Source organism: Oryza glaberrima, chromosome 11 (assembly GCF_000147395.1).
Source record: "Oryza glaberrima chromosome 11, OglaRS2, whole genome shotgun sequence".
NCBI classification, from domain to species: domain Eukaryota; kingdom Viridiplantae; phylum Streptophyta; class Magnoliopsida; order Poales; family Poaceae; genus Oryza; species Oryza glaberrima.
The window spans coordinates 10,103,579-10,130,555 of record NC_068336.1 but is presented as its reverse complement, the minus strand read 5'-3'; the positions used below and the strand labels follow the sequence as shown (position 1 = coordinate 10,130,555).

The 26,977-nt window shown below is 42.9% G+C and overlaps 1 protein-coding gene across 1 annotated transcript; it reads left to right on the top strand.

The window, feature by feature from the left end:
- Nucleotides 1–344: 344 nt before the first annotated feature.
- On the top strand, nt 345–6,406 carry LOC127754911 (probable beta-D-xylosidase 7). The gene is made up of 5 exons (XM_052280519.1): nt 345–770; nt 3,479–3,760; nt 3,869–4,038; nt 4,568–4,665; nt 4,782–6,406. Exons 1-5 carry the CDS (start codon nt 378–380, stop codon nt 6,152–6,154), a joined length of 2,316 nt encoding a protein of 771 aa, XP_052136479.1. The 5' UTR covers nt 345–377; the 3' UTR covers nt 6,155–6,406.
- The last annotated feature ends 20,571 nt before the right edge of the window (nt 6,407–26,977 follow it).

The window sequence follows — 26,977 nt, the reverse complement described above, 5'->3', positions numbered from 1 at the left end:
ACTCCATTGATTTTTAACAAAAAGATCCTCAAAGCATTCTCGCCTGCAATGCTTATCCTATCAATCCATTCCTTCTTATTTAGAAACCAATCAAGATATTCTAACTAATCCAAACCAAAGGAAAAAAAAAGAATTAATCCATATCCATGCATGTGAGCTACTACTAGCTTACAAGGCTCGCACACATGAACACCATATATACATATAAAAATAATATGTTTTTTTTAAAAAAATGATGAAATATATATCTAACATCAAAATAACACGTGGCGTGCAGCCATTGGCCATGGCTTCCTATATAAGGACACACACCCTTCGTCCTCAAAGCCGCATCACTTCACTTCTTTCCATTTCCATCACCCCACGTCGAGCTAGCCATGGCGGCCGCCGCCGGCGTCCTTCTGGTACTGACGGCAGCAGTATTGCTCCTGCTGGTCGAGGGCGGCGAGCCGCCGTACTCGTGCGGGCCGCGGTCGCCGTCGTCGGGGTACGCGTTCTGCGACGCGCGGCTGCCGCCGGCGCGGCGGGCGGCGGACCTGGTGTCGCGGCTGACGGCGGCGGAGAAGGTGGCGCAGCTCGGGGACGAGGCCGGCGGCGTGGCAAGGCTCGGGGTGCCGCCGTACAAGTGGTGGTCGGAGGGACTCCACGGGCTCTCCTACTGGGGCCACGGCATGCACTTCAACGGCGCCGTCACCGCCATCACCAGCTTCCCCCAGGTCCTCCTCACCGCCGCCGCCTTCGACGACCGCCTCTGGTTCCGCATCGGCCAGGTACGTGTATGCCTAGCTAAGGGTGTAAATGTTAACCCGAGAACCCACTTAGCTTAGACGTTAAAATAAATCCATGAATTCACTAAAAGATCAAAATATACGGGTTCACGGTTTATTTTAACCTATATAAATAGGTTCGTGGATTAACCATTAACAACCCTACAGTCTTGCTACCATCGTATTACTAACTTATCACCACGACGACGACGAGTATACATGTTAGTATGTATATAAGTAATTTTACTATTTTTAATAAGGTACTAGCTGGAGAAGTAATATTTTTGTTATGTAAAATTAGGTACATGTAAAATTCATAGCTCGAAGTATTTTTTCGAGGACCATATGATTTTTCATGCGTATAAACTTCGTGAACGTATATATTTATGTACTTGCGTGTACTTATACATGTACTGTACGTAGAGCGCCTACTTGTTAGGGACTCCGTATACGTACATCGTTGGGACAAGTAGACGAACTCACTGTATGTAGTAGTACATTGTACAGACACTTTACAGCTAGACTCGAGTAACGTACACCTATGTTGCAAATTTTGTGTAATAAGACATTAAATTAAACACACGGGACCTAATGGAGATATATAAAATTATTCCCGATTTTCTTGTTTTAAAATACGTGTATATGCATATACTGTATTTATGTGTAAAATTTGTATACGTGTATATACATATACTATACATTTTAAAATACGTGTATACTACATATACTGCATTATCCAGGGAAGAAAGAATTAAGAGGCGGAAAAAAAGAAAGGAAATATGCGTGCTGTGGTGAGCCCACTTTAATTTGGATTATCTGCCAACTATTTGGGCAGTACATGCCTGCCGTTGCTGAAAATGTAGTCAAGATAAACACTCTGGACATTGATAAACATGCAGGACAGCTCAAAGTCCTTAATCCATATCAACTGTGCACGATCGAATATCATCTGTTAACCCCACTTTGTTGATCGATCAGGTGAGGTTGAGGTATAATTCTCCTGGGCTGCTGGGCCCACATGTCACTCACTGTAATTGTTTCCAATCGTTTCGTTACTAGTATTTATCAGCTATAGGAGCATATGCTTGTTAATTATGGCAATGCAAATCGTATTTGCGACAGACAATCCAAGTAAAAAATATATATATAATCCCAAAAAAATATATATCAAGGCGTGGTAAATAAAATACAGTATCAATTTTTGTTTGCGACTGAATTCGGCAAGATAAAGTTGGCATGCATGCATGCCTGGCCATTAATTTCATATATGTGATCATAAATGGTCCAGGCCAGAAGAGACAGAGTAGAGAGGCATCAAGGGGATTGTACAAAATAGTGACACATATATAGTGGTAGGAAATGATATAATATTTTTTTATAATGAAAAAGTGGATATATATCTTAGAGTATCTGATTTGGGGAAACTTGGAGATGCTCACTTAAGTGGGACAAGATCAAATATATATAATAGTATGCCTTAATTTTCTTTTTACCAATATGCTACGTTTAAATAACAATGTTCCAAGCCAAAATAAGCGTGTTAGTTAGATAATTAAGCTTATCCTGCCGATATATATGTAAAAGGACAAATTAAATTAGTTGGTGGTGAGAATAATTTAAAATCTGACCAACACATACATTCTGCTTTCCAGCAACACACACATACACTGTTTGCAATCAAGGTATAAGAGCTATATAGGACGGCATAAGAATCAGGACCCTACACTGCACATCATATAGAAGGGCCAGTAAACAGAGTGAAGACGACAACAGGTGCATGCAAAGCACAAGCACACACATGATTGGTTGTTCAGTTCTGACTTGTTAACCACTAGATGCCACATAACAATATGTCTGGTTGTTGCAAAGGCTTGGCATAGCTAAGCACTAGCAATGACCTGAGGCGGCGTTAACCGTTACAAAGGCTAGCTATAGATATAGTTAGGTCAGGCAGGCCGGACGGCTAGCTTTTCTGTGCCCAACTACCCTGCTAAGCATGTAGAGTACAATTATGTTGATTAATGTCTGGCCTCTGCTTAATTTACCCAACTTTGGACTAGTTATCAACTAATTATAGCTGCTGTTATAGTGGTTTGCTTAATCTAACAGCTAGCATGCAAGCATGATGAGGCCATATACATGGATCTAGATCTTGTTTTGGCCATCCATCGATTAAATGATCTTGTTATGCATGCCGGCTGTCATACTAGTTTCTTCAAGTAATTATGCCGGCTGTCGTGATTGTGTACATCATCAACAGTACATGCACACATTAATCAGCCAGACGTCGCTGTCTTTGTAGTCTGTTATGACAGTAAACACTAGTGTTTTGTGGCCTTCATGATCGCTGGATCATACCATAATGGTTAGGTACACTTGACTTGGTGCGAAAAAAGTGACACTATCTAGCTTAGCTAGCTCCCATGTGCATTATGCATGCTGGATATGCTTGGTTAGTTAGACTCCACCAAACGAGCGTGCAACCGAAGCATGTCCTATCAGTTGGTAACCCTAGCTAGTGCATACTCTCCTTTCTAGTACTCACTAACTTTCAAGGAAAAAAAACTCAGAATATCTGACTATATGACTACTAACGATAAATTGTTCTTGTCTAGATTTATAGTATAAGCACGTGTCACATCTCATATTTTTTTATTTTGCAATGGAGGAAGTATCTATAAGTGATGGTGATAACGTGTGATTATGTGCAGGCGATCGGCACGGAGGCCAGGGCCTTGTACAACCTAGGGCAGGCGGAGGGGCTGACCATCTGGTCTCCTAACGTGAACATCTACAGGGACCCAAGGTGGGGCCGTGGCCAGGAGACGCCAGGCGAGGACCCCACCACGGCGAGCAAGTATGCCGTCGCCTTCGTTAAGGGATTGCAGGGGAGCACGCCAGGGACTCTACAAACGTCCGCCTGTTGCAAGCACGCCACTGCCTATGACCTCGAGGAATGGAACGGTGTCGCACGCTACAATTTTAACGCAAAGGTACTAAGAAGAGAAATTGTGTTTTTTAGAGTAAAATTCGTTACAAAGAAATACATTTCGATCATCAAGTGTTCAACTCATAAAACAATGGATTTATGGTAAATGTAGGTGACGGCACAAGATCTAGCGGACACGTTCAACCCGCCCTTCAAGAGCTGTGTAGTGGATGCAAAGGCAAGCTGCGTCATGTGCGCATACACTGACATCAACGGTGTCCCTGCATGCGCTAGTTCTGACCTCCTTTCCAAGACCTTTAGGGGACAGTGGGGACTGGATGGGTAAGATATATTCATATCTCAAATATTAGCTGGTTGTTGTTTAAGTATTACCTATCAATCCTAACATTTCAAACTCTAGTTTTCAAATTTGCCATTTATGTTTTAATTTGGAATTAATTTTTTTATCTTAAGATATGGAACATAAATATTCATGGTACTTTTAAATTTAAATATAAACTTTTTGAATATAAACAAATTAAATTAAAATTTTGCATTTTAAACACTCTTGTTTGTATCTATTTCATTTCTAAAATTTTATTTCATAAATAATGTAATTTCACCTCCAAACCCAGAATTATATTTGAAAGAAAAAAATAATTTCTAACAAGGGGACAAGGAGACAACATCTATATATGCTGGACTAACCTAATAAAATATTTTTCCCATTTTATAAAGGATTGAAATATCTATAGGCACGATTATTTTCACCCTTTTGGCCCATTAGATTATCTTAAAAATGATAATTTGATAGAAGTCTTACTACCTGATATTGGCACCAATTTTGATCTGTGCCCCACGACGTATGCAGGTACGTTTCTTCAGACTGTGATGCAGTGGCCCTCTTGCGTGACGCGCAGCGTTACGCGCCAACACCCGAAGACACCGTTGCCGTTGCAATCAAGGCCGGTCAGTACAAAACCCCAATTCGATTTAAAAATTGTTCCAAATACTCGCTTAAATTTGGATGAAATTTGATCATTCTTTTCTCTCTTTTTTTTAACGAATTGGTTCAATGCAAGCAGGGTTGGACTTGAACTGCGGGAACTACACGCAGGTTCACGGCATGGCGGCGCTGCAGCAGGGGAAGATGAGGGAGAGCGACGTGGACAGGGCGCTCACCAACCTCTTCGCCGTCCGCATGCGCCTCGGCCACTTCGACGGCGACCCCAGGAGCAACGCGGCGTACGGCCACCTCGGCGCCGCCGACGTGTGCACCCAGGCGCACCGGGACCTCGCCCTCGAGGCGGCGCAGGACGGCATCGTCCTCCTCAAGAACGACGCCGGCGCGCTCCCGCTCGACCGCGCCACCGTGCGCTCCGCCGCCGTCATCGGCCCCAACGCCAACGACCCCGCCGCGCTGAACGGCAACTACTTCGGCCCGCCGTGCGAGACGACGACGCCGCTGCAAGGTGTCCAGAGGTATATCTCCAGCGTGAGGTTCCTCGCCGGGTGCGACTCGCCGGCGTGCGGGTTCGCCGCGACGGGGCAGGCGGCGGCGCTGGCGAGCTCGTCGGACCAGGTGATCATGTTCATGGGGCTCAGCCAGGACCAGGAGAAGGAAGGTCTCGACAGGACGAGCCTGCTGCTCCCCGGAAAGCAGCAGAGCCTCATCACCGCAGTGGCGAGCGCGGCGCGGCGGCCGGTGATCCTCGTCCTCCTCACCGGCGGGCCGGTTGACGTCACGTTCGCCAAGAACAACCCCAAGATCGGCGCCATCCTGTGGGCGGGGTACCCCGGCCAGGCCGGCGGGCTCGCCGTCGCTAAGGTGCTCTTCGGCGACCACAACCCCAGCGGAAGGCTGCCGGTGACATGGTACCCGGAGGAGTTCACCAGGATCCCCATGACCGACATGCGGATGCGCGCCGACCCGGCCACCGGCTACCCCGGCCGGAGCTACCGCTTCTACCAAGGCAACCCCGTCTACAAGTTCGGCTACGGCCTCAGCTACTCCAAATTCTCCCGCCGCCTCGTCGCCGCCGCGAAACCACGTCGTCCCAACCGAAACCTCCTCGCCGGCGTGATCCCGAAGCAGGCTGGCGACGGCGGCGAGAGCTACCACGTGGAGGAGATCGGCGAGGAGGGGTGCGAGCGGCTCAAGTTCCCGGCCACCGTGGAGGTGCACAACCACGGGCCCATGGACGGCAAGCACTCGGTGCTGGTGTTCGTCCGGTGGCCGAACGCGACGGCGGGGGCGAGCCGGCCGGCGAGGCAGCTGGTCGGGTTCAGCAGTCAGCATGTCAGGGCGGGGGAGAAGGCGAGGTTGACGATGGAGATCAACCCGTGCGAGCACCTGAGCCGGGCGAGGGAGGACGGTACGAAGGTGATCGACCGAGGATCGCATTTCCTCAAGGTCGGGGAGGAAGACGACGAGTGGGAGATCAGCTTCGACGCATGAACGACATGAGAAGCCGATTAAATCTTGGAATGGATTAGTGCTGCAATTGATTCTTTCCGATGATTTATTATAAGTTGTTGTTGCGTAACTAAAATTAATTAATTTATCTTGTAATTCGGATGGGTTTGCCTCTAATTAAAGAAAGGAGGCATTTGTTTAGAAATTAATTTAAGGTGTAATAATCAGCTATGAAAGGATAATTTATTGGTGGAAATTAGAAGGGGTAATAATAAGGTGTTTTTTTTGGGGTCACCTCTTCCTCTGCTGTTGCGCCCCCGCGTCGTGCTGCGACAAGCTGCAGGCTAGCGCTTCTCGCATTCGGTTACCGGACGAGTGTTGAATTGTGATCCAAATTTATTTGCACTTAATAAAGGCCAGCTTCATTTGCACTTAATAAAGGCCAGCTTCTTGACGCCCGGGGGTGCGGGGGCGGAGCCCCCGCGGTACGGATCATCATCCCTTTTAGGGTTCCACTATATATATACCTCTTGTAAGCCGCCGTGCAGAGATGTAACCTCACCTCAGATATAGTGAAGATATTTTGCTGGCTGGCGCCCGTGGTTTTTTCTCTTCTATTTTGGGAGGGTTTTCCACATTAAATCTCGTGTCTTTTGTGATTGATCTATTGTTTTTTATCGTTTGTTCGCCTATCGTTTCCTAACAACGAGAGCATTCGGTCGAGCCGGTGGCGTGCATGAAGACCCACCCCTCTTTCCTCGAGACGTGGTACTGCCACTGGCACTGGGCTGGGAAAATGTGGCCCATACCAACGCAGGTGGCCGTGCGAAGACATGCGTTTCGATCCAGTGAGCAGTGGGGCCACAGCAGGCTGGGCCCAGTTCCTCGATCATAATTTTTTTTATTTATACATTTTTTATTAAAATATTTACAAAAATAAATTTTTGTTTCGAAAATTTACAAATCTAATCGCCAAGGGCGGCAAGGGACCTAAATGCAAAATTTTTATTTATGTTTAAACCCTTTCCACCGGTTTTAATTGCTTAAAAAGTAATAATACTTATTTGATACTCTAAATGATTTTAAATGGAAAAGTGATAAACTACAAAGCTATAGATCTCATCAAGATCTACAACTTTTATATAAAGTTTATCTCCATCCAATGTCGTTTGAAATATAGATATGAGATTTTTTAAAATGTGTTTTATATTTTGTAACGAATATTTGGATATCTAAAACATCTTAAATGAAAAAGTTAACTACAATGTTGTAGATTTCCTTGAGCTCTACAGTTTTGATATAAAGTTTTATTTCATCTAACTTTATATAATATAATTTTAAATTGTAAAATCATAGAGCTAAAAAGTTGTGCTGAAAAATTTGCATTTAGGTCCCTTGCTGGTCTCCCAAAGGGCGGCAGTCGATTAGTAAATTTTCAAAAAAAATATTTTTGTAAATATTTTAATAAAAAAATGTATAAATAAAAAAAATCATCTTTCTCTTACCTCAAGATGCAGGTTGGCATCAGAAAGATGGGTCCACGTGGCAACGTAATTGTTTGATATGGTCTGAGCAAACTGGGGGTGAGGGAATTTTTGAATTTAAAGGGTTATTCATTTTGTTGTTATTTTTAATCTTACTCTAGATCTCGAAGAGAGTAGGGCAGATGAAGCGTCTCGCAGGAGGGAGAGGCAGCGGAGTTGGCCAGAGTCTCACCAGTGGGGAGGTCTGTCAGCCGTGGCTCGCGAGGAGAGTCTTTTACCCCTATGTCATTAAAAAAGTTGCTGCTGATCTGTGTGCCACAAAAAAGTTTGGAGTCACCTGTATGCCATGAGAAAAACTTTCGTTGAGCCGTGTGTCATTTCGTCCACCTTCTGTTAGAACTTAACAGTTCCATAGCTCTGACATGTGGGACCCATGTATAAAAATGACTAATTTGACCCTAAGGATTTTCAGCTCTATTCTCCTCTCCTGCTATCTCCCGTGAGTGCCTGCTCTCTCCCCGTTGCGCTGCAAGCCGCCGCACCCTAACCCTAGCTGCATGCCGCCGCCGCCGCCTCGCCTCGCCGGAGCCGTCATCGCCGCCACCGTCGCCGTGCGCCTAGGCCGGCGCGCCGCTGCGCCAGGCCGTCGTGCCTCCTCCTCTCCTCCTCCAGGGCCCACGCGTTCCCGCGTCGTCCCTCGTCGCGCGGCACGTGGGCGGCACACGCGGCGGGTGGTGGTTGGTCCGGGAGGGCGGCGTTGTCGTCGGTCGTCGGGTGGTGCGGCGCCGTCGGGCCCTCCATCGATGGCCGCCACCGCAGGTGAGCGAGTGAGATATTTGCGGTGGTCACGTGAGATTCGAATCACGATGTGCTAGCTGCGGCTACTGCTCTCATGCTATCTCTCGATCTCTCGCTCTCGCTCTCGCTCTCTCGTGTGGGGTTTCGAGATGCATCTGTATATGGTTTGGAGTTCTCGTCTTTTGCGAGAAACGGAATTTGGAATTATGCGATTGCTTTTGGAAATTGGTGCCCTTTGGAAGCTCTATGTGTATGCTTGATTCGAAGCATTAAATACAAAAAAAAAAGGGCATATGCTTGTTTTTATGTATTGGACAATAATACCTGCCCACATGAATTCCTGTCACTGACACCAAACTACAATATTTGATTACCCGTTATTTGTTGGTATATAATAGTCATACACCTGTTTTTTCCTTTTTACAAAATTTATTTCCGATTTTTCCTTATTTTTTTCCACCATTTTCTAATTTTTCCCACATTTTCCTAATTTTTCCCGGATTTTTAAACATTTTTAAAATTTATTCTCACTTTTTCTGATTTTTACCTTTTTTAAATATTATTTTTTATTTTTTCTGGTTTTTAACGCTTTTCCTAAATTATTTTTCACTTTTCTGATTTTTTAAACCCATTATTGTACAAAGGGCAAAACTGTCTTTACACAGCCCCTAACACCTCTGTTATGTCTCCATCCATCCAAAATGGCATACGGGTCAACGAAAGTTGGGCTCATGGCATACATGTAACTCCAAATTTTTTGTGACATACAGGTAACCAGCAACTTTCTTAATGGCATAGGGGTAAAAGACTCCGAGAAGGAAGACAACGCGTCTGCTCGTGGAGGAAGAAACTTTTAAAAATCTTGATCTCCTGAGGCCAAAGACTTTTCCCCAGGGAAGGGAAGTGACGTGGATAGCGAGGGAATTTTCGGTCCCGTGGGCTTCCAAACGTGCAAGTAATTAGGCCCGTGGATAGTTCATCGTGGAGCTTTTTCATTGGGAATGGGCTGGAATTAGGGGGTGAAAACGGGGCGGGTATTTCCTGACCGTTCGCTCGGCTGTATTATTTCGGATCAAATTTGGGTAAAAAATTTGGGTATCCGGAACTTTACACGGATATAGGGTTCGAATACGGGTCATTTTTGACGGATATAAGATCGGATTCGACGAATACGGATTATCCGGTAAAAAATACAGATATTATCCGATTAGTTATATGGATAGTATCCGTATTAGCCAAAAGGCCAACCACCAGTCCACCAAGCCCAACAGCCCACCGGCCCAACAATAATCCTAGGAAATAGGAACATGCAGCCGAACAGGAGAGAGACTGAGGGAACCCGAGAGTCAGAGAGAGGGGCGGCGTGCGCGGTGCGCCTGTGCGTGAGGGGCGGCGTCGCGTCTCCTTATTTCCGCCGCCGTTGCCGCTAGCCTGCCTGGCTGCCTGCCGCGCGCCCGCTTCCCTGCACTGCTGCAGCAGCTAAGCTACCCGCGCCAAGTGCCACCAGCCCACCACGCCGGCTGAGCCACCCGCGGCCGTCGCGCTGCCTACGCCACCCGCGCCCATCGCGCCGCCACCCACGGCGCTCGTCGCTACCGCTGCTGCCCGGCCTGCACCGGTCATCGGCAGCGGTCGCCGTCTCCGCCTCGCTGGCCTGCCGTCTGCCCGTGTTGTGTCTCCCTCCATCCTATTCCTAGTAGCCTCCTCGCTTCATTCGCCTGAGCAGTATTATGGTACTATCTATTAGTACTACTTACTCCGTTTCATATTATAAGACTTTCTATCATTGCTCAGATTTAAATATATGTTAATGAATCTAGATATATATTTATGTCTATATTCATTAACATCTATATCAATGTGGACAATGCTATAAAGTTTTATAACCTGAAAAGGAGAGAGGAGAGAGTACTATGTGGTACTACTGTTATGATGAATTGGCGATATTTTGGATGATGTCTACGTTTAGCTTGTGGCTATGAGGTACTGTACTGCTATCATGTTTCCTAATACCCTAATGGCCTAATATAATCGTGTTATGGATATATAGAATTGTTAAATGGTTATTGTCCATGTGGTATTTATGATTGTTGCTTCGACTTGATATCCGAATAAATATTCGTAACCCATAGTGTACGTATCTGTTTTGGTACGTATTCGTCAAATATTTTTACCTGATATTATCTAAGGTTATATCCATATTTGACATTAATTATCCGTGTCCAACCTGATTCCGATTATAAAATGTGGGTTATGATATGAGAAGGGTGAGACTTGACCCAACCCGACCCGATTTCACCCCTAGCTGAAATCCGGGCTGCCAAAGGAGCGCTTAAGGTTAGTGGCCAGATGTGACACTTATCAACAAATGGATCGATAACAAACTACTATTCTAAGTTTTAAAGAAAAACCAACTACTATTCTTTTATTCATTAAACGATCCCTGTTAACGGTTGAGTTCGTTTTTCTAGTTGGTGGTGGCAACTCCTCATCATAAAACACGAGAAAAGCTATTAAACACATAATTAATCAAATATTTATTATCATAAATTTGATAAATATTTTTATTTAATTTTTTTAAAAAACTATCTATATAAAAAGATTTTGCAAAACACATTGTTTTCACAAAGCAAGCTAATGGAAAAGGGAAAAGACGGAAGTTATCGCTGGCAAACGGCCAACGAATTGGCCCTTGATATGGGATGAACAAATCGAGTCATACATTACTCACTTGAATAAAAGTCCAGCTAATTATCCCAGCTGGTGAATGAATACACGTGGCCACAAACCATTTGCCGCGACCACTCCCTCCGCGTGGCTGTTTTGGGTTTCCACTTTCAACGGATAAGCCCTTTTTTTTTTGGGGGGGAAAAAGGGAAATTTCATTAATCAATCAAAGAATCCTCACACACCAGGTGTGTTATGAGGTTACAAGTGTTGTCTGGCCAAAACTCAGATCGAGACATAGTACGACCCCTATTAGCTAGGAAGTGACTAACAGTATTCTGGCATCGCAACATTTTCTTAATAGTTATTTCCCTGTTTCCTGAGATCAACTCACCTATCTCCCGAATCAGGTGAGCCAGTTCTGATCTCACATTATTTGCCGACTGATTGAGGTTTACAGCTTCCAGGCAATCTGTTTCAATGCAGATTGGAAGCAAAGTCCATTGAAGCGCCATGATAATGCCTTCTTTGCACGCTACGAGCTCTGCCTCCAGGGCACTGCTGCACCTCTCAATGAAGCCGCAAGCTGAGAAAATGACTGAACCTGCATTGTTCCTCAGGATGGCACCTATACCCCCTTGATTCAGGGAAGCATCAAAGGAGCCATCAATGTTCAGTTTCATCCACCCCGGTTGCGGCTTGGTCCAGGGAACAGGGGGTTGGATCTTCACTGGTTTAGAAGTGTTTCGCAGGGGATAAACCAACACATGCTTCCCTTTTAACAGTTTCCCAACCGGGTTTTGATGGATATCATACAGCGAGTTAACATAACTCAGCAGAAATCTTTTGGAGACCACAGCTGGAGGAGGTATTTTACCGTGAGTTATTTCGTTTCGCACGAACCACACACGCCACAGAGTCATCAGGAAAATAATTCGTCTATCTTCCGGCAAAAGCATAAGTAGGTCAAGAACCCAAATTTGGTCCTATACACCGTCTGACAATAGCAGGGTCCAAAAAGATGACATCTTGCATCTGAGTCCATAGTTGTTGTGCTTGAGGGCACCGATATAAGGCATGAACAACATCCTCCGTTTCTGTACCACAAACCTTGCAAATCTCAGAAGCCTCTAAATTCCTTTTCTTTTTATTCTCCATTGTGGGCAGACTATTGGAAGCTGCTTTCCATGCATGAATTTTCACTTTCTGTGGAACCTTGGACTTCCACAGACAATCCCAAGTTTTCCTCAGGTTTTCATCTGAGGAGCTGGAGCTACTAGCCATCTCATTGAGGGATAAAGCAAGGTGATATGCACTTCTGACCGAGAAAAGACCAAGTCTATCAGGGTGCCACGAGAGGAAATCCTCTTCTTGTCTAGCTGACAGCTGGATATTCAGAATGAGATCAGCATCCAGGGGTAAGAAGATTTGGTTAATGCGGTCAGAATCCCAGGTGCCATCCGGTTTAATCAAATCCGAAACCCAGATCAACCTGCAGCTGCCCTTCGTCGAGATTAGCCGGCGCGAATGGTTTCTAGGAATCCAAGGATCGCGCCAAATGTGAATTGATCGACCATTACCCACTCGCTAGATGGGTCCCTTCTTCAAGAGTTCTAGACCATACTCTATAGCTCGCCAGCCTGGAGACGCATTGCCACTGAAGCACGTATCAACCAGAGATCCATTAGGGTAGTACTTCGCCTTGAGTACTCTTGCACATAAGCTCCCAGGGTTATCCAACAGGCGCCAGGCTTGCCTAGCCAGTAGCGCTTGGTTAAAAACCCTGAAATCCCTGAATCCTAGCCCACCTTTCTGTTTCGATCTTGTCAGGCAATCCTAGGCCTTCCAGTGAGTTTTCCTTCTACCCTTCTCTGCACCCCACCAAAAATTGCGCGAAAGCCGATTGAGATCATCACACACCGAATCTGGCAACTTGAAAACTCCCATTACATAGACCGACATGGCCTGAATCACTGCTTTCAGCATAATCTCCTTTCCTCCAGCTAACAAAAAGTTCTCACCCCACATCATTATACGTTTCCAGATTCTTTCTTGCAAGCTCTGAAACTTACCCTTGCTCAATCTCCCCTCGGGGGTAGGAAAACCCAGATATTTATTCTCAAAAGACACATTGGTTAACTGAAGGGTGTTGCTGATAGAATTTTGTACCTCGGCCGAAGTAGCACTGCTAAACAACATTTAACACTTAGCCGGGTTGATAAGTTGTCCTGTTCCTAGGGCATAATCATGAAGGACCTCTTTAGTCACTCGGGCTTTGTCATTATTTGCCTTAAAAAACAAGAGAGTATCATCAGCAAACATGAGGTGCGAAATCCCTGGAGCTCTGCGGCAAACATGAACCGGAGACAGAGATCCTTCCATCACTTTTTCTTCCATCAAACAGGAGAGACCATCAGCCACAAACAGAAAAAGGAATGGAGATAGAGGGTCTCCTTGGCGGAGGCCTCTTGATGGAGCAAATGTACTCAACAAGGTTCCATTAAATTTAATTGTATATCTTATCGTGGTTACACACGCCATGATCCACTTAACCCAACAATGAGCAAAACCCAGTTTGCACATACCTTTCTCCAAAAATCTCCAATCCACTCGATCATACGCTTTTGAGAGGTCCAACTTATATGCACAAGCTGCCGTATCTGGTCTTTTGCTCTTTTGGATATAGTGAAAACACTCAAAGGCAAGTAAAGCATTGTCTGTAATTAACCACCCCGGCACAAAGGCACTCTGATTTGGCGATATCAGGTCGTCCAGGACTGGTCTAAGTCTATTGACAAGACATTTTGAGACAATCTTGTACAGTACGTTACATAGGCTAATGGGGTGAAATTCTTTCAGCTCTATCGACTGCTGAGTTTTTGGAATTAGCACAATGGCTGTGTCATTAGTACCTTCTGGCATCTCCCCTGAGGTGAAAAATTCCTTCACAGCTCTTATGACGTCCGCTTTAAGTGTGCCCCAGTTCCTCTGATAAAAGTGTGCCGGAAAGCCATCCGGGCCCGGGGCTTTTAGCGGCCCAATTTGGAAGAGAGCGTCGCAAATTTCCTCATCAGTGAACTCTTTGCACAGCTCTGCATTCATTTGTTCTGTTACTCTCTCCTGAAAAAGTCGTGTTACCCTAGAATGATCAACAGAAGGATCTACCTTGAACACTTCTTTGAAATATGAGATCGTCATATTCTGCAGCGCTGTTGTCGTACTTTGAATAGTGCCGGAGCTATCCCGGAGTTTAGAAATTCTGTTCTTCTTTGCACGCCACACTGATCTGCTGTGGAAGAACTTAGTATTCCTATCACCTTCCTTCAACCAACTGATTCTAGAGCATTGAAGCCAAAGCATTTCTTCCCTGTAAAGGAGCTCGTTCATGTGGTCAGTGGCCCGGCGCAACTCAGTCCTATCAGAGTTACTAGCTTGCAGACGTGCCAGATTTTTACGCGCCTTCTCCAACTCTTGACCTATGTTTTTGAATTTTGTTCTGCTCCATAGCCGGAGTGCACCCATTACCCGACCTAGGGCAGAGGAAATTTTCCCTAGGTCTTGCTTGTCGCCCACTTCCTTCCAAGTCTCTTCGATCACAGCAGTGGACTGAGCGTCCCTTTCCCAGCATATCTCATAGTGCAAGCACTTCGAACGGGTGCTGTGCTGAGGTTCCGAACTGAACTTTAGCTGAACCGGGCAGTGATCAGAACAAGGGGATGTCAGGTGGACAACTTGCGACTCACTGAAGATATCCCGCCAACTGTCATCAGCCAAAGCACGATCAACTTTGACCCTTACATTATTCCTCCCTTCACGGTGGTTATCATAGGTGAAAGGAACTCCCGAAAAACCAAGATCATGAAGGTCACAATTTTGGATTAGTTCCCGGAACGCTAGCATCTGCCCTTCACCTCTCTGTCGCACTGACAAATGTTCAAACTGCCATAAAGCCTCGTTAAAGTCCCCCATCACAAGCCAAGGTAGAGACGAAGTTTGCTTAATGGCAGATATAAGAGATCACATGCGATGTCTATGTTCAACTCTAGGTTCCCCATACACAAAGGTAACATGCCACTTGGGACCATCATGGGATAAACAAACATACGCATCAATATATCTTTCATGCACAGCTTTTATTTCCATATGGATAGATTCATGCCAGAATAAAGCTAATCCTCCACTCATACCATTACTACTCACACCTGCAAAACCTCTGAGACCAAGCCTGTTACGCAACCTACGAACTCTCTCTACCTTCTGTCTAGTTTCACTAAGGAAAACAATATGGGAACCCGCCTCTTGAACTAAGGTGCAAAGGTCACGAACTGTCATGGCATTGGGACTGTCGCAGCGTTCCCAATGCCACGACAGTTCCATGCTATGCAACTCATTGCTCCTAACGGGGCCGGTTCACCGGCTCCGTCAGTTTACCAGCGGCCCCTGGGCTGGTTGCCTCCATATCCTCCGCTTGTCCTGTTTCAGCTTTCCTGGAACGCTTCAAAGCTCTAGTTAGTTTGCCCTGGTCGGATTGCACCGGCTTCCCCACCGATGATGGTTGCTGAAAGAGCTGAATGGCCTGCTGAACCTGGCCTGAAGATTGAGCCGCCGAAAGAGCCTGCACATTTTCCTTGATGAGATTACCACGATCTTCCGAAGATACATCGCCAAAGGATGCTTGCTGGTGCAAATTGGCAATTGCCGGAATCATCCCCAAGGACTGAGCCGAATGTGAGTCAGACCTTGATTGGTCACAGTGCGAAACCGAGAAACCATGTTTCCCCAGAACACCACCAGATGTCCCACCCTTCATACCAACCTGGCTATCAACCATCATCCCTTGGGCTTGCTGCGCGAGCTGTTCATCAGTGTGTATATCCCCAGACTTTTCCTGGCCCTCAAAATCATCATGGGCATCAACTCTTGGCGGAATTATTTCATCCCGTTTATCCCCCTTCACCTTGCCCGACGAGGAGGAGCCAGCACTGCCAGCACTTCTGAATATTAGGTTCCAAGCAACACCGGCGTTGGCAAAGGCCTTCACCTGACCTATTCTCCTCTCAAAAGGTTTCAAAGGTGAGCAACGAAGGTCTGCCGAGAACCTGAAGGGGTGGTCAGCATTTGGCACTTTCTTATCACAGTCCTTATCTGAATGTCCTAGGAAGCCACAGATGAAACAAAAGTGTGGAACTCTCTCATATCGAAGATCAAAGCTGCGGGTCACATCTTTTCCTTGCACTGCAACCTTGATAGCAATCTTTGCTTTCAAGGGGCGATTCACCGGGAGGTCAACCCTAATCCGAAAGAAATCATACTTGTTTAGACCATCTGTTACCACATCCACTTCCCGTACATTGCCAAGCTTACTGCCGTAAAGCTTCCCTCTCGCCTATATCATCAAAACCAAGGGGAGATCATAAATCCTAACCCAGATCGGCACTGAATTGAGGGGAATCTTGGAAGGACAAGTGAGCCTGTCAAACTCAGCCACCAAGAGAGCATCGCCCCTATGAATCCACGGACCACCCTGTAGCACGAAATTGTAGTCTCCTTCCGCACTGAAGGTGATAATAAACAAGTTGTCCCTCAGAGATTTGAAACTCATATCTGCCCTCAGTCTCCAGGCACGTCACATGTCCTCAAATAGGGCTGATGTATTCGGCGCCCGGAAAGAATAGAAATGAGCCAGGATTGTCCACTGACCCGCCTTTGCGATCTCATCTTCCTCCAGGACAACCTCCACTACGTCGTCATCTTCTTCATCAATCACTCCTTCAGTAAAAACCTCTGGACCACTATGGAGATTAGGGTTACCCACAACATCCTTCTCTGACATGCTCGAATTAGATTGGTTTCTGCTCTTGGAGCCCTGCCTCCCCTCTTTCCCCGCAAGAACCATTGCCGCCGGCGTAGCACTCGGTAGAACAAACCTGTCGCCCCCAGTCGGCTTCAGGTGGGCAATCGTCTCACCGACGATCCCTTTATCACCCCCACCGGCTGTAGACTCCATTGGTTGAAAACCGAAAAGCAGTTGGCTAAACCCTAGATTGCAAGCCAGCAAACCAGGCTTCAGGGGAAACAAAGAGCATATCCCAAGAAGCCCCCAATCGATCTCTTTATACCAAAAGGTTAGGCAGTACGAGATGTAATCCAATTCTGCCAATGAGTTTGGTAAGCAAGGCAAACCAATCTGTCCCGAGATGATTGGAAGGCAACGAAAACCTTTCTTAAACCCTCTCCTCCCTGAAATCGAATCCAAACAGAAATGAAGATGACTTCGGATGAAAAACCCAATACCAGACCAAAACGATCCGGATTCGTCAATATCACCGGTGAGATCAGAACAACAACCCAGACATGGCAAGCGGAAGCAGGCGAGATCCCTGCAGACTCCACAAACAGATCGGAGGAGAACTCCATCCATAGACATCCCAAACCATGGGTGACGGCTGCCGCCGCCCGGTCGCCCGAACGACGCCCGAGCCATCCCTGCAGACTCCACAAACGGATCGGAGGAGAACTCCATCCATAGACATCCCAAACCATGGGTGATGGCCGCCGCCGCCCGGTCGCCCGGACGACGCCCGAGCCCTAACCCAAACCCTAACATTAGCTGTGTAATTTATTTCTCCATACCTGGTTCCATTTAACAGATAAGCCCTTTTAACTAGGCATGGAAACCATCTTTATCATTTTCGTTATAATATTAATTTCGGAATCAGAATCGAAATCGGAAACCCCAGATACAAAAACAGAATCGAATATTATCGAAACTGATAACGGAGTGGAAATGAACCTTTATAAAAATTCCTCAAACTGATAAATCCAATTCTCAAGGCCTCAACGGCCAACAATTCATTATAAAACACAATCATATAAGTCCAATTGTTAAGTATCAACTGTACATCACAAAACACAATCTATAGAATAAATTATCTATATTTAAGAGAGTAATGCTGTTGATAAAGCCCAATGCATGGAAAAAATATTCTTATGTAATTTTAGATTTGCATAACAATTATCTATTATATACTAAAAGTCCATTAAACCTCCTACAAACGCTCCTAAGCCGCCACTTGGCGCTCTAATAAATTAAAGAAATCCAAGAAATTCTAGAAAAAAAGCAAAACATCTCACCCTTGATTTTCACTTAATATAGCGGGCCCATTATTTTGCACCATTAGATATATATTAAACAAAATAAACCAAGATCCCATCCTCTCCCGCTCCCCTCATGGGCCTCCACTCCTCACGTACATGTACGTGTACGTACGTTACTCCCTCACAACCTCTCTTTTCTTCATCCCATCCATCTTCTAATTTTTTAGATAATAAATTTATTATGTAAAAAATAATTAGATAACTAAATAACTATAAATTTTTACAACATATTCTATTTATCTATATGAGCCATGTATTTTGATATATAAGAAATACATCGTTTTACAAATAGTCCTACAAATAGCAAAAAATAATAACATATACTATCATGTGGTTGCAAAAAATTTTACGTCATCTCTCCTTGCTCACTTTGGCCTCCTTAATTTCTAGCTAGCAAATAATAAATATCCATTAAATTAAACATCGTATATCACAATATATCTATTATATACTAAAAGTCTATTAAACTTCCTACAAACACTCTCAAGTTGTTATGTGGCTTTTAACGAATGCTCATACATCGCCATGTGACGCGGTAATAAATTAGAGAATTGTAAGAAAAAGTGAAACATCTAACACTTAAACTGTCGATTTGTTATTTTGGACCATTAGATTATTAGATCCATTAAAATATAGTCTCTCACTTCTAATATACCGTTTCTATATGAGAGAAAATACATCTGAAAGTGATAAAAAAAGACCAAAATAAAAAAAAGATAAAAAACCAAAAAACAATTACAGATTGAAAAGAAAAATTAACAGCTAACATATAAAACGTCCAATCCGGCAATCTGCTCACCTCTCAAGCATGTATATGCATCATCTGTTCTTTTTTTTTCATAAGTTGTTGAGAGCTGAAGCACCATGGTTACATCTGTCGATGTCCTCTTCATGGAGGGTTACATGCATGCGTGCATCCTTGCATGTATTAACTTATAAACAATATATGTTGGTTTTATGCTCAGCATAATTCTTTTTATTACTGACAATCTACCATCTATCTATCTATTAATTATATACTGAAAGTCCAATAAACATCGTCTAAATGCTACTAAGCCACCACATAGCATCTCTATAAATGGTTCTAAGCCGCCACATAGCATCCCTATAAACGCTTCTAAGCTACCTGAAAGGACCTTGATGTCGCCTAGAGGGGGGTGAATAGGCGGTTTTTAAAAATAAATGCGGAAGCTAAAACAAAATAGGGTCGCATTGTCTGATATCAGGTCGGATAGTCCTATGTAATCGGATATTCTGAACTGAGATCAGACTATCTGACCTGCACAACAACAATACAAACAGGAGAACAACCTAAGAGCTCTAGATTCAATCCACAAGCAAAGAGGTGAGCTCGACCAACAAAAATATTAGCATAGCACAAAGCAATGGAACAAGAAGGTAAAGAGAGTGAGGATATCACCGAGGTTTACGCGCCGATGTATGTCCCGGAGTTCAAATCCTTAAGGGAATTCTAGTCTCCGTTGAGGGGCTCGCAAAGAGACGGGTCTTTTTCAACCCTATCCTCGTGAGGTTGCACAAATGCACTCCTCCTTCCACTAAGGGTATCTCTTTCCTTGCGGAGGCGAGATCCGGCCTTCACAAATTTCTTTTGGCCAACCACACGTAGATCGGTGGCCCAAGAACGACACCTAGCCGTCTAGGAGTCCTCAACCTCCAAGAGTAATAAACACCACACAACTCTTGGATAAATCCTAGTGCTCAAGATCAAAAGAAACACACACTAGGCTCCCAAACTCCAAATCTACACACAAAGATCAAAGTCACAAAGAACAAGGGGGATTTGAGATAGAGAGGGAGAGAGCTCAAAAATGTGACCGTTGGAGGGGAAACTTTCAGCCCACGTCGGATAGTCCAATATAAGATCGGATAGTCCGATATTTTAAACCTCCAAGGCTACGAGAAACAGAGAACGAAGTTCCATGAAATTTCGGACTTTCCGAGACATCGGACTATCTGATGTTAAATCGGAGTATCTGATATTTTAGAAGCAAAAACTTCATCCTCAAACAGAGACTCAAGTTCCATGAAATTTCGGAGTCTCTGTATCATCGGACTATCTGATCCAACATCGGATACTCCGACACATAGAAAAACTCACTCAAAAGGATTTTTCAAACAAAGACAGAGAGTGAAGTTCGATAGTCCGATACATCGGATAGTCTGATTTCAAATCGGATACTCTGATGTTGCTCAAGTAAAAATGCAATAACATTTTACTCCGAACTCCGATTTCGAAGATCTTGGACTCTATGGAAAACTAGTTTCGTGGGCTATCAAACCCAACATAAAACATGGTCCAAAACCTTCAAGAGATTATGAAAACTTGCAAAGAAACCCGGTGTAAGTGTTGTGACAAGTGAAACAACTCGAGATTGAAATTTTGGCTTAGGTTTTTCAACTCATACAAAGATGAAGCATTTTGAGCGCTAGTATTCAACCAATTATATGCATGTGGTATCCCTCTTAATAGTACGGCATCCTAAACTCAAATTTAAAAAGCAAAGTTATACCAATAGGAGTACCTTCACACCATATCGTTTCTTCACTTGGAGGGTTACCAACGTCAAGGTCATTTGATCATCGGGAAGATCTCATCTTCTTGATCTTTGACATTTCATCTTCCATTTCTCCAATGATTAATGCGGATAATCCATGGCTTCAAGTGGCCTCGCACGGTTCATCACGACATAGTCTTCACTCGCCCTTCACCATCGGTTTCGGTTCGTCGGCGCCAATCCCCTTGCTTGCCCTTCACCACCTCATGGTCCATCGTAGCTGAGCGTCGCTTGTGCTTCACCGTCTTGCCATAGGTAGTCACTTCATACCCGCATCTTCAATATCTTCTCTTTAATTCTCATCCATCGATAAGTCCATTTCCTAGCTTCTTCATCGGACTAATCACTTGCTTATACACTCAATAAATGCATTAGTCCCTTAATCGTTTGTCATCAATAAACCAAAACCCACCAGGGGCATAATTGCTCTTTCACTACCACGTGGCGCTATAATAAATCACATAAATTCTAAGAAAAACAGCATTTAACCGTTGGTTTTCATTTATTTTGCTAGACCATTGTTTTATCCATGCATTGAATCTATATTAAAAAGCTACCAATTTAATTTATCTCTAAAAGTCCCCACTTCTAGGTGTAAATAAGTATGTACCCACGCAGGTCCCACGTTCCTCTCTTTTGTTTTGTTTTCTTTGTGAAATCAAAAAAGCAATACACTGTTAAAAAGTTTGAACTCAGCTCAAAACTATAGTTGGGATGTAAAATTAAAATTTAAACCTTCTTTGGATTATAGTAAAAAAAAAGTGTGCGATTGGGATTCCTATTGATTGCATCACTATATCGTCCTTTAATTTGCACGAATACATTATAGTAAGTCTAATGAAATAATTCATATCCTACTGTTACCATGCAAAAATAAACATAGGAAAGTTTAAGTCCATTAAACATCTTATGAACACTCTTAAAATTGTACATGGTACTATAATAAATTAGAGAAAATAATAGAAATTATCAGAAAAAGATAAAATATATCAAAATGTATCAAATGAAATTCTTGATGCCAATTGCAAAAAATTGATTCTATGCCGTACCGATTGAGAAAGCATGAGTAAACAATTTCAAGTATTCTCTCCCCCTTTCTCATTTACTCTTTGGCATCTTTAAAGCATGCATTTCGATAATTGCTCACAAATATCTCACCCTTTGATCAATCTTTTCTTTATCCCCTTTAGAATACTTCTCCCCCTTTGACATCTAACACCAAAAGGGGCATAAGTAAAGAAAGAAAAGCAAAGGGATCCTTGATGAGGGATCATCGAGTACTTACCTCTCAAGTATGAATAAAGATCACAAGTAAATCAATAAGCATTGAGATACAAACTTTGCACATAGAAAGCTCACATGCAAAGGGTTTAAAGCATAGAAGAAAAAAAGTCTCCCCTTTACATGTTAAAGACACATTTTTTTAATCTAATGTATCCCTCCCCCTTAGTCCTTCTCTCCTACTTTGGCATTTAAGCATGGTAAGGAGAGGACATGATACACAATGAAGAGGATCATCGAGATTTAAACTTGCCAAACCACTTCTTCACAAATTCGAGTGAAATTCTAGAGTTTTTTTTTAAAAAAATCTCACCCAAGATTTTCACAAAACATTTCACAAATGAGTTTCACATGAATGAATCTCATAGTTTGTGCTAAGACCAAAAAATTCATGTAGAATAAGGTCTCCGAGCACATTGGTTCACTTAGAACAACTTTGTGAGTAATACTCGCTTATTGACTAAACAAGCATTTCGTCACAACATTTTGCAAATTAGGCTAATTATCAATGAATTAAACTTGACCTAGATGCACAGACAAGGCAAGTGATCCAATCATACCAATTTGAATAACAAACTATGGATCATCGAATTACCTTCCTTGTCAATTTTTGAGATGCCCATTCGATAAAATTGATATCTTGAAGCCAATTTGAACTTGGCACATTGATGGGCTTGATGAAATCTCTTCCTTGATTTGCTTGATTCCAATCCCGAGAAAGAACTTAAGCTTTCCCATCACGAACATACTTAACTCCTTGATCACAGTCTGCGTCCTAATAGTGCTTGTGCTCTTCTTGTAAGGCCATGACCCAATCTGGTTTAGCATGTGCACCATCTTCCTTCTAATAGTCCAAAGACAACAAGAGAGAGTAACATTCACAAATTTTGCAAATTTAGAATGAATAGTTACTCCCTTTTTTAATGTCATCGAGGATGTTGTAGGGATAATCTCGTTGAACGATGTGGTGAATTCTTGGATGGTACACCGATTGGACTTGAGCTTGCATGGTGTAACTTTGCTCTTAAGTTGCCCTTGGCATCAATCCCATCCACTTGTGCCGGAAGCATGTCTTCATGTTCTTCATAGTCAATTGCGGTAGGTTGACTTGAGTTGATTGAGGTTGATCAAGTAGTCCACCTTGGTCATCATGGACTTCTTGTGGTCTCACCTTCCAAACTGTCTTTGAAGATGTTCTTAATCTCCTGTGAGACTTTAAGTATGCATGTTCTTGTGAGCTTGGAGCCACCAGCCTAGATCCTTCGGGTGACCAAGGAATCTTCCCGGAGTCTCCGGGGTGTCCACCCAGAGCCTCCGGGCTCGATGGCATGGTGATAGATGAGCTTGATTGCAAATCGAGCGGTCTTACCGAAGCCTTTGGTTCCACAATAAAATCTGCAATAAATCTTGTAGATAGGTCATAGAACATTGCATATCTTTCATTTTGGGAGTTTTACCCAATTCTCAATCAAATAGAAGCCACAAAAATCACAAAGATTTAGAAAACTGAAAGTTTCAGGATTTTCAGATTTTGGGGATTCAAAATGAGCTAGAAAAGAGCATTGAAACACTATCCCAATGACCTTCGAAAACTCCAAGTAAATTTATCCAAGACGTCCAACCATAGAGGATCAAAAGTTATTATATAAACCCATTTTGAGATATAAAAATCACAAATCAGTCAAAAACCATGAATTTTCTGAAAATTTCATCAACTTAAGCAAAGTGAGAAAAAGTCAAATTATTTCCAAATTAAATCGGAATGATGCAAAACCTTGCAGAAATGATCTTTTCACTTAATAGAAACTTTTCCAAAAAGAATTTCTCAAAAAAGATTTGTCTATCAAGAGAAATGTCAAAAAGAGTTTTGTAGGCCATTCAAGTCAATAAATCTCAACCAAAATGCCAAATCGCATCCAAATAAGATTTTTATAAGGTTTGACATTTGGACAACCTTAGATGGATTAGAGATACTAATTCGAGCCCATATTCACAAAGAATTTTGGCTCAAATAGTTGAACTCACCATAAGCAAGTTTTGGCCAAAAGAGGTAAAGTCAAGATTTTTGATGAACTTCACAAGGCTGCAACATTTGAATGGTTGGTCTTTCGGAAAAGCTTTGAACTAAAAATGTGTTTGAAATGACCAACCCTAAAAGTTTTGTATTGGCAACTTTTTCAAAAACTCAATAGATTTTGATTTGGGGTAAAATATCACTTTTAACAAAAACAAGATCACTACAGATCCTGTTTAGACTAAAAAGAGTTGTTTTCTTTTGAAAATAAGAAATTTTACTCCAAAAGCTTTGGAAAACATTTCAAACAAATGTTGAAATACTTTTGAAAATATTTTCACAAATATTGGCCTTTTACATACGATTTTTGACTTTTGACTAAATATGCTCTTTTGAAAACAATGAATGCAACTTTTGAGATTTTTCAAGTTTTGAGAGCAAGAGATACATGAATGTGGTTTGCACAATTTCACCCTAAAGTATCTCTCACTTGAAATCAAAGAATTGAACATTTGGGTTAACTCATAAGATTGAGCAAAAAGATACATAAAAGCTCACTATTCAAAAACCTTCAACCAAAAGTCAAGAAATAGTAAATAAGAAGATTTTGGATTGCAATACATATGTATGAGCTTGACATACCTCCATGAACCAATATATATCAAAAATAAGGTTCTAGTGGCAAAACTCACTTAATCTCGTAAAATGACCAAAACACATTTACGGGATGCAAAAGACAAGAGAGGTTATAGCACTCCCGCTAAATTTGGTAAATCAAAAACATTAGTCAAATTTAACTTATGCATCAACCAAGAAATGTTCAAGAATAAACATTATGCACAAGCATAACCTACACAAGGTTAGGACATAAATATTTAAATGTAAATACTTGTTACCGAGATGACATTGGTTCTTAATGTAGAACAACTATCCTCGTATTTGACTCCAATTTTGCGTATTGTGTGAACTTGATTTTCCACAAATGAGTCAAACCTCCAATGCATCTCCAAATACCTATTTCTCACTTTAGCACATTTTGGTCCCCAAAAACATTGGATCCATAAAGGTTAGTCACAAGAGACTTAGGCACCCAAATGGCCTTTGTGCTAGTGTGTGGCGAACAAATCACCCTAGTAGCATAAATGTCATTTTTGGCATTCCTAAGCAATTTATGATCAAATGAGAGACTTGGCTTAGGAATGTTACCCATGGGACAATTTTTACCAATATGTCCCTTTGCCCGGCAATTATAGCAAAGTCGACTTTTGCTTCTATATTGCTTTTTGGTTTGCTTGTTGCCGGTTTGCCTCTCACTTGATGTTTTGCATTGTACATCCAATGTGCAAGGAGACCTTGAGGCAATGTGTCCCACTTCGGTGCACTCGAAGCAAGTAATGGAACTCTTGATCATCTTTTGATTTCGTCCCTTGGTATAAGCGTTGTTGGACTTGCTATCCCTTTGATGGATCTTGGTGCAAGCCACGGTTGATCCCTCCTCAAGCTTCTTCACCATGCCCTCACGGTTATCTTGAGAAGGTTGAGCAATGCACACAAGTCCATGATCTATTTGCTTCTCCCTTTTGCCTACACAATCCAAGTCACATATAGTGCTCGGGGAAATATTTGCTTGGAAGCAACAAGGGTTAGTACAAGTGAGATCAACTTGAACATGAGGCTCATAGGATTTTACCGTTGCAATTATCACCTCATGAGATACCTCTAGCATGGCATGAGAATCCACAAGATTTTCATGAGAACACAAAAGTTCATCATGTCTTTCTTGTAAATCCACATACTTGTTAGTGATCTCGTCAAGTTGAGATTTAAGCTCTTGATTTTGCTTCTCCAAAGATGCTACACAAGCAATAAAATTAGTGGCACAAGCAAATTCATTTTCTAATTTTTCATACCTCATAATCAATGAAGAATGAAAATCCTTATGTTTCTTGTGTTCTTCAGTTAGACTCATGATTTCTTCATTCTTCTTAATGAGGCATGCTTGTTGCTTCTTAATGGTCTCCATGAGCTTTATCACAATTGTAATGTCCTTCTTGCTCAAGTGATCAAACTCGAAGTCACCATCTTCTCCCATAAAGCAAGCATGATCTTCGGAAATAGAAGATGAGCATCTTGGTGAGGTGGATTCTTCACTTGTCCATTGGCGCTAATTTACTTCTCCCTTCAAAAGGTTAGTTCCACAAGTACTATAGGAAGTTGAGCATTTATCCATATCATCCTCACACATATACTTGGGGCTAGGTGAGATACATGAGTCAACAACACAATGCAATATGACAAATTCATTATCGGTGTTGTCGGAATCCAATGGGAGAATTGGATGATCGTCAACCTTACTCACCAATTCATTACCTTCAATGTAGTCATGTGTTGATGATAAGGTGGATTTGGGATGATTATCTTGATCATCGAAGGTAGTCACTTGAGGTTCTTCGCATGGTGATGAAGTTGAGCACTCCTCAAGTGGTTCTTCCAAAAAGAGTACATCATCACATTTGGACTTGTCGTATCTCTTCTTGAGTGTGGTCCAAATGAGATGAGCATCTTCAAGCGGCATGATGGTTTTAAATACATCTTCATTCAAAACACTAAATAAAACATTAGTAGCTTGAGCATTGAGATGTATGCATTTCTCTTCCTCTTCAAATGATAGCTCTTTATCATTAGGAGGAGAAATGCTCACATCTACAACTCACTCTATTTGAGAACCCATGGTCCTAAATATGTCAAGTATGCGAGTACTCCAAGAATCATAATTTGAACCATCTAAAAGGAGTAAAGGAACTATATCTACTAAACCACTAGTCGACATCATTACTCTCTAGGCGGTAAAGCCCTTAATAGAGAGACCTGGCTCTGATACCAATTG

Excerpts from the sequence above, each read along its gene's own strand:
- LOC127754911 (XM_052280519.1), top strand. The coding sequence starts at position 378 with ATGGCGGCCGCCGCCGGCGTCCTTCTGGTACTGACGGCAGCAGTATTG. Across the intron at positions 771-3,478 it reads TCTGGTTCCGCATCGGCCAG|GCGATCGGCACGGAGGCCAG; the intron begins GTACGTGTATGC and ends GATTATGTGCAG. Across the intron at positions 4,039-4,567 it reads GGACAGTGGGGACTGGATGG|GTACGTTTCTTCAGACTGTG; the intron begins GTAAGATATATT and ends CGACGTATGCAG.